At 27.2% G+C, this 9,133-nt stretch overlaps 1 protein-coding gene across 1 annotated transcript; it reads right to left on the reverse strand.

Annotated features, from left to right (window-relative positions):
• Positions 1–1,939: 1,939 nt before the first annotated feature.
• On the reverse strand, positions 1,940–4,141 carry K444DRAFT_605835 (cytochrome P450). The gene is made up of 5 exons (XM_024878879.1): positions 3,693–4,141; positions 3,383–3,640; positions 2,617–3,321; positions 2,484–2,565; positions 1,940–2,437 (listed from the first exon to the last, which is right to left on the reverse strand). Exons 1-5 carry the CDS (start codon positions 3,817–3,819, stop codon positions 2,068–2,070), a joined length of 1,542 nt encoding a protein of 513 aa, XP_024743744.1. The 5' UTR covers positions 3,820–4,141; the 3' UTR covers positions 1,940–2,067.
• Positions 4,142–9,133: the final 4,992 nt, after the last annotated feature.

Raw genomic sequence — 9,133 nt, forward strand, 5'->3', positions numbered from 1 at the left:
AGAGTTTATAAGGATTTCTATATTAATTATTTAATAGAGCCACTGCCTGATTATATAGTAATATACTAGCTTATTTATCTAGTCCAGTTTCTTAATCTTATAGTCTTATAAAAGCACCGAATAATAATCTCTAATATTTTCGAATATTATAGGCTATAGAAATACTGGTTTTAATTCTTTCTTAACTATAAGTCGAGTATTCTTATTCTAATTTTCTGCTTTAATTTAGTATCTAGTATAGTAATCCTCTATTTCCTTTAGTATAAGTTCGTTAATTATAGGAGAAGGCCTAAAAGAAGCTACCATATTCGTTTTAATTACTTTATTATTAAATGAGTTAATCTTATCTCAGATACTCTTATTACTAGCTATTCTATAGAAAGTATTAAATTAGTTTGCCCAGGAACTGCAGTTCTTTAGAATAATAATCTTAATTATAGCTTCTAATATAATTATAATTAAGCTTATAGAAATAGTAGGAATTATAGGAAAAGTTTCTATTAATTAATTAATAACGGAAACTATAAACTAAAGTATAATTTTCGAAGAAATAAATTAAATAAGTTCTTGAATACTCTCTATAATATATTAATTAGGAAGCTTATTAGTATAAGGCCGGGCTTATAACTAATATATATAAAGATTACAGAATAGGAAATTATATTAAATAATAAAAGAGTTTATTAAACTAGCTAGAAAAGAGCTTGAGTAAAGTATAAAGCTTTAGGAAGTAAATATATAGATCCTAACTAAGCAAAGCAATTATACTAGCCCTAATTCAATAATTCTTACTATAATACTTAATAATATACGGTTTTTTCTTATATCTTTAGCTTAATAAATTCCTGTTTTCTTTTATATTAAATTTTATAATATTTGCTTAAGTTCTCTTATAAAGCTTTATAATAAAAGTTATATTTTCTTTTATATTAATTATATAAATAAAGTATTTAATATATAGTTTCCCTAAATATTTAAATAAACTAAAGCTTTATAATTTATTAAAAATATATTTCTTAGTTTAATATAGTATAATAAAGAAATAATATAATAAAAGTAAAGATAAAAAAGAAAACTTAATTATATTAATTAAAAAAAGAAAAATAGAAAAATAGATTTCAAACTTTTATAAAACTATAATTTTACTAGTTTATATATTAATATTATAGAATCTATTTTCTTAATATTATTATTTATTAATAAATTCTTTATAATTATATTATTATATTATTAAAATTAAATTCTTTTATTTTAAAATAATATAACAAATTAAATAAAAATATAATAAAACTTATATAAAAGCCTTTTATTATTAATAAGATATAAAGTAAATATTTAAATAAAGAAATCTTATTATATAATATAACTTTTATATATAAAAAGAATTATTTTAAGTTTATATTTTTACTTTTTTTTAATTTCTTTTATTTTTTTATAATATAAAAATTATTATAATAACTAATATAATTATATAATTTATTAGAAATAAGAATTAGAAAATAAATATAAAATAAAACTAAGCTAGAAAATATAATAAAGTAATATTAAAAATTAAAGTATTATTATATTTTGAATTTAATTAAGCTATTAAAATTAGGTAAAATTGAATTATTTATTATAGTTTTTCTTTTTCATTATAATGAAATAATTTCTTGAATAATAGTATTTAGACTTTTCTTTTAAAAGAAATAATATAATAGCTAGTATAATTATATAATTTACTAGAAATAGAAATCAAGAAACAGGTATAAAATAGAATTAAGCCGGAAGATATAAGTAAAATAATACTAATAGTCGAGGCATTCCTTTCTTCTTTGCTCTCTAGCTTAGTATTTTCAATATATAGATTTATTGAACTTTGAGCCTTTGACTATTGCATTGGCCCCGCTGTCACAGTTGTGGCACTCACCATGAGCCCTTACTACAACAGCATCTGCTCTGCGACTGACCCGACCGATCACACAGGCAAGAATGGTACGGTGGCTTGAAATAACGAATCACACCATATTCAATTGCAGTGTATTAAAATTATTCAAGCGGTCTAAAAAGAATGCGCAGGCTATTCCGCTAAACAGAAGACAACAACTTGATCCTCCTCTCATCCCGGGGTTTTATGTCTAACGGTGTGGGATTCGGCTTCACAATCACAAAAGGACTATAATCCATCCATGGCAATTCAATCTCCAATCCTGTTTTCTCATCAACCTTCTTCTGGATGTTACAGCTCCACAGCATCGTAGCAACGATGGTCACGTGCACTATTTCGCTGTAGTCCAGCCCAAGGCATTGTCGTTTTCCCCACCCAAAGGATGAGTTGTTCTTGAGTTGTGGATGGTGGGTTAGTGGTTCTTTGTATGTCGGGTACAGCGGGTCCAGCCAGCGCTCAGGCCTAAAGTTCTCTGCGTCGGGATATAAAGCTTCGTCTCGTGACATTGCGCTGCGGTATATTAGAACGAAGCATGAAAAGCCAAAAACACACATACCACTCGAGAGCAAACACCACACTTCCTTTCGCGATATGATAGCCCTCATAAATATCATCCTCTGTAAGCATATGAGGGACACCTACGTCAATCAGCAAAGGTCAGACATTTCTTCGTCAGAGAGGGGACCAACCAAACGGCACTGGACTTCTCCATCTAAAAATCTCCCTAATCAAAGCCCTCACGACAGGCAACTTCTGAATATCTTCCGCCATTGGCATCCTGTCCCCACAAACCAAATCCACCTCCTCCTGCCCCCTCTTCTGCCACTCTGGAAACATACACAACGCGACCACCAACCCCTGAATCGGCGAAGATTCCAGCACGCTCGCAATAAGGGTCATCATGCCCACCGTATACGCCTTCTCCTCCTCCTCTAGTGTGCCATCCTTCAACGACTCCCTTGTCCACGAGTACTCCCCTTTCTCCTCCTCAATGCGCGCCCTCGCTTGCGCTCGCTGTCCAAACCAGAAATCGCGCTCGCGAGTCACTCTTCCTATCTCCTTAACACGCCACGGTTGTAGGAAATCCGGTACCCACAAAGGAATCTTTTCAAGAAATGGGAGTTTGTTCTGGATTGCTTCCGGCGAGATAACTTCTAGCAACCCGAGCGACGTCGACACCGTCGCTTTTGCCACCTCGGGGCTTGTGCGATCCCATGCTATCGTCGACGATATCCCTCCACAACACCTCTCCAGCAGAGTTCCGAAATTCAACGGATCCTCGAGGAGTTTCAGGACGAAAATTTTGGTTTGTTCGGAGGCCACTTTGCTCAAGTGCGCTCTCGGCAGGCTAGACGTGAGTTTCCTCGTAAAATTCTTTATGCGCTTCTGATCCGCTGCAATGAGATCGAGATCAGTTATGCTACTGTAAATTAAAAATCCATTCCGAAAACGTACCGCAGTTTGTCATCAGAGGCAGATAATGCCCATCAGTCGCACAGTCACCCCAAATGGCAGGAAAGTGTACTCTTCCAGAATATTTCGCCGCGCGTTTGACCAGCAAGTCCTCGGCAACCTTAGGAGATGCGACCAAGACGCAGGTGTCGGGCCCCAGCTGCACTTGGCATATCGGTCCGTATTGCTTGGTCCAGGCGTAAAATTGAAGCCATGAGTGTTTTGCGGGGAGATCGGGGACGGAGCCGAGAATTGGAATTCCTGAAGAGCGGTTAACTTGAGTTGGAAACTATCGAAGCAAGGAGAAGCGAACCTTTGGGCCCGGGAAGTCTCTTGACCCCCGGAGGGAGTTTTGGTTTTCGAAAGAGCAGAAATATCAAGAGAACTGCTACTACAGCGATGCCCAGTACCGCAGGGCTGAATGATAGTAGAAGTGCCATTTTCTCAAACCTTCGCACACGGTAACCGGGATTGGGAGGAACACCTGGTATATGAGAAGGAAAGAAAAATCCGAATCTCACCGGATATCCCTATAAGATCACCGCTATAAGTAAAATCTCATTGTGTCACCAGAAATCCCGCACCGCTCTCATTACGGAGTTTGCACATCGGGATCCCCACCAAAACTCTGTACGCAGTATCGCCGCAGATCCGCCGGGCTGAGAGACATGCGCGCCCATTAATCGCGCATCCGTAGTACAAACACCACGGACGCCCGTCTCGGGCGTCCGTGTCGCTACGCACCACTGAGCAGTGTGTGTGACTCCGTACATGCTACGGAGGACGCAGTGTACACGCCTTCGCCTATCATATGAGTCGCCTCGCTTCCGGAACTCCCCAAATACAGTACGCGAGCTTGGCATGTACACGGGCCACAAAACAATACCAAGATTATAATTTGAGATATATAAAATCCCGGCTGCTTATATAATTAAACTAAGTTATAAAATTAAGAGTTAGTCTAATTAATATTATAATACTAATATAGTGCTTTTAAGAAAAATATTATATATATAGCTTTTATAAAAGAAATATTAAATTACTTTAATTAATATTTATAATATATATAAAGTAATATATAATTAGAAGGCATATAATAAACCTCGAATATTGCGGATATTAATTAGAAACATTAATAGCTTTTTAATACTATAATTATATTATAAATATAATATTTAGGGCTTAAAAAGTAAATAAAAGATTTTTTATAATATTAAATATTTTTTTACAAAAAATTATTATATTAATTATATAAGATATATAATAATAAAACAATAAAATAATATATAAGTAATATTTATAAATATAACTAATTTTAATAAAAAACTAATTAATATTTCTTTATATATTTTCTAATATTTAATTAAATATATAAAGTTCTTTATTTAATTAGAAAATATAATCTTATATAATTTATATAATTATAATATAAGCTTTATCTAAAATAGAAAACTAGATTTATAATATCTAATACTTATTTATATATTATTATATATTTATTATAAGCTAATTTTAAATATTTATTTTCTAATATTAAGTTACTAATTTTATATTTATAAAATAAGTTTAATATAAATATTTAAAGCTATAATATAAAAATTAATAATTAATAATTATTACGTAGTACTAGTCACGTGGTGCCACTGCACGTGACTTAGTATATAGCCAGTACTTTTAGCCGGGTATATAGCTTATAGCTCAATTCAAGCTCTTTACTATTACTATAATAATTACCTTATTATAATAAAAATTAAAAATAAAGTTATTAAAGCTAAAATTAAATAAATTAAAAATAAATTATATATTAATTAAATAAATTATTATATAAACTATAATTTAAACTATAATCTAAAAAATTTAATTATAATTTAGTTTTATAATAAGTTAAATCCCGATTTATATACTTGGCTAAAAGCCTATATTAGGTTATATAATAAAGGCCAAAGCCTTTATTATATAATATATCTTTTTGAATTAATAAAGTAATTATATATTATTTAAGAAATTCAAATACTTTAAAAAATATAGTTTTATTTCTATAATAAATATATATAATAATATATAAATAAGTATTAGATATTATAAATCTAGTTTTCTATTTTAGGTAAAGCTTATAATTAGAATTATACGGATTATATTAGCTCGTATTTTCTAGTTAAATAAAAGGCTTTATATACTTAGCTAAGTACTAGGGAATATATAGGGAAATACTTCTAGCTTTAGAAAGAAGTATTAATTAGTCTTTTATTAGAATTAATTCTTAGAATTAGTTATACTTATAAGTATTACTTATATATTACCCTACTATTATATGTCTTATATTCTAATTAATCTAATCTTTAGGAAGTAGTTTATTATAAGGTAATTAAGCTATTAATAGACAAAATATTAATAACTAGAGTATTAACTAGAAGAAGTGCTTTTGCTATTACTAAGGTAACCTAACCGGGTATTTAGGGAAGTATCTAGTCAAGTACTCTTTATATTACCTAATTAGGAGAAGGAAGTAGAACTCAGATATTTCTAGAACTAGCTAGTAGAATAATAATAACGGAGAAATTAGTAGCGGCTTACTATTATATTACTAAATTAGAAATAGAAATATAATAGAAAGAAGATCTAGAGAAACTAGAAGCTCAAATCTATTATCTTAAAGATATTCGGATATCCGGTATAGAACCTATTATATTCCCGATAATACTCTTAGTTTAGAGGGCTTTAAAAACCCGAGAACTACCTACTTACCGGGAAAAGAGTATTAAAAAAGCCCAGAACTTCTTTTATTAGGCAAAGTTAAAGTAATATAAAAATAATAGAATTATCTAGGCTACTAATATAATAAAGATTATATATTATACTTCCTATTTTAAGGATATAGCCAGGAATATCTAGAAGTATAAGAAGTAATTAGTAAATATTAATATTATAAATTAGGAAACCTTTATTAAGTTTATAAAGAATTCTATCTTAGATCCGGAAAACTATAATAATAATACTCTTACTAAGTTTAAGAATACTAAATAATAGCCAGACTAGAATATCTAAAGCTTTATATCTTATTTAAATAGCTTATTAGATAACTTAGAATATATGAGTTTATTATAAAAGTAGGATAATTTATTTAGTAGCTTGAGGTAAAAGATCCGGAATAAGATTAATTATTAAGGGAATATTTTATAAGAGAGAAAGAAGCTTATTTTTATTATTACAAGAATTAAGAATAATTTAAATCTATTTATTTAATAGAAATATAATAATAAGCTAATAGGATTATAAAAGAAAGAAAATAGAAGAAAAGAAAAAGAAGATAATAAAGAGAAATAGAAGAGAAATATATTCCTATTATAAGATTTATAAAACCGAAATAATAAAAATATAGTAATAGAATCTAATATAGTACTTATATTAGAAGCTATAAAACCAGGTATAATTTGCTTTATTTACTAGAAAAAGAATTATTATACTATTACTTACCCTAATTAAGGAAAACCGACTTACTATAACTATAATAAGTCTAGCTATAAGTTATATAAATACCTAGAACTAAAGAAGCTAGGAAATAGGCGCGCCTTATAATAGTTATACTCGTTTATATTATAGAGAGCAAGGCTCCTAAAACGAGAATAGTAATTAAGGTTATTATTAAGATAAGGAAAAGTAGCTAAAGAATTAAAGTATTAGTAAATTCGGGTATAGAGGCTAATTATATAAAAAAGAAGTTAGCTTTAAATATAGGTATTTTATTAATATTAAGAGTAACTTTCTTTATTTTTACTAAAGAAAAGAAAGATCTATTTATATAAAGATTATATTCTTAGAATTATTACTAAGGATATACTAGAGAACTAAAAAAAGACTAATATATACTTTATATTATATAATTTTAATCTAAACTATATTAATATAATACTTGGATTCCTATAGCTTTACTAGATTAATTCTCTAATTTCTTTTAGGAAAGTAATATAGAAATACTAGATTTAATTATAGAAAATTAAAGTTCTAAATACTAGGAAGTTTACTAAAGTAATAAAATATAAGATATATGTTTTTCTATTAATTACTTATCTTATAATAAATAGCCAAAAAATTATTATTATTATTACTAATAAGATAGTTATATTTCCTAAGAAATATTAGAACCTTTTCTAAGTATTTTTTATAAAAGCCATAGGTATATTACCCGACTATTATATAATAAAATATTATATAAATCTAAAACTAGGATCCTAATTACTATATAGTTCTATATATACTTTATTAAAAAGAAAGCTTAAAGTTTTTCGGGAATATCTTAATATTAGCCTAGAAAAGAAATAGATCTATTATTTTACTAGCCTAGCTAATATTCTAATTATATTTATTTTAATAAAAAAGGCAGTTTATATCTATATATTAATTACCGGAATCTAAATAAGATTACTATTAAGAACTAAATACTATTATTATTTATTAGTAAGACTATAAATAGGCTTTATAAAATAAAGATATATATAAAGCTAGATTTAAAGAATACTTATTATTAATTATAAATATAAGAAAGTAATAAGTAAAAAATAATATTCCGAATATATTATAAATATTTCAAATATTATATTATATTCTTTAAACTATCTAATACTTTAATAATATTTCAGGTATATATTAATTATATACTAGTAAGCCTTATAAATATTATTTATATAATCTATCTAGATAATATTTTAATTTATTTAGAGAACCCAGAATAATATATAGTAGTAGTCTAATATATACTCGAGTAATTATAATAATACTAGCTCTTTATAAACTTAATAAAGTACGAGTTTAATATAGAGAAAATAAAATTTCTAGAATTTATAATTAGCCCAGATAATATAGAAATAGAAGCTAGCTAGATTATAGCTATTAGGAAATAGCTAGCCCTAAAAAATAATATTTAAGAAGTTTAAGTATTCCTGAATTTTACTAACTTTTACTAGAGGTTTATTTATAAATACTCTAGGATAATAAAAGAATTAACTAATTTATTAAAAACTAGTAGAAACCTATAATATTATTTTAGCTAGATAAATAAGGTAAATAAGGCTTTTAAGGAGCTATGAATTATATTTATAATAGTACTAATTCTTTATTATTTTAATCTAGTTTTAAAAATCTATATAGAAATAGATATTTTAGGATTTATAATTATAGGTATAATTTCCTAGCTCTTTAGTAAGGAAATAGAAGCCAGGTAGTACCTTATTATCTTTTATTTAAAGAAAATAACTATAATTAAGAATAAATATAAGATATATAATTCAGAACTCTTAGCTATTATTCTAGTATTTTATATTTAATAGTATTACCTAGTATATATTTAATATACTATTATTATTAAGATAAATTATAATAACTTGAAATACTTTATAACTAAAAGAAAACTAAATAATTAATAAATAAGATAAATAAAGAAGCTAGTTATTTTTAACTTTGTTTTAAAGTATTAGCCAGGATATAATAACTCTACTAATAGACTATTAAGAAAGCCAGACTTTATAGTAAGTATAAATAAAGATACTTTATTACTTATATTTTATAATAAGCTATAGAATATAGAATAGAGAGCCCTATAAGTAATAGTAATAGAATACTATACTATTCCTATAATACCGTAATATAAGGCCTAGGAAAGAGGAAATAGGTATTCCTTAATTAGTAAAATACTAAGGAATTCTAAAAAGAAAATCTATTTTAGTAATAGAATAATACTAGAAATACTATTACTTAAGC

The sequence above is a fragment of the Hyaloscypha bicolor genome (assembly GCF_002865645.1).
Source record: "Hyaloscypha bicolor E unplaced genomic scaffold K444scaffold_10, whole genome shotgun sequence".
Classification (NCBI taxonomy): Eukaryota; Fungi; Ascomycota; class Leotiomycetes; order Helotiales; family Hyaloscyphaceae; genus Hyaloscypha; species Hyaloscypha bicolor.

Bases quoted from the DNA above. Each gene is read 5' to 3' on its own strand.
- K444DRAFT_605835 (XM_024878879.1), bottom strand. From the start codon at position 3,819: ATGGCACTTCTACTATCATTCAGCCCTGCGGTACTGGGCATCGCTGTA. The intron at 3,641-3,692 runs GTTCGCTTCTCC...ACCGCTCTTCAG, and splicing joins GAGACTTCCCGGGCCCAAAG to GAATTCCAATTCTCGGCTCC. The intron at 2,566-2,616 runs GTTGGTCCCCTC...TGATTGACGTAG, and splicing joins GAGAAGTCCAGTGCCGTTTG to GTGTCCCTCATATGCTTACA.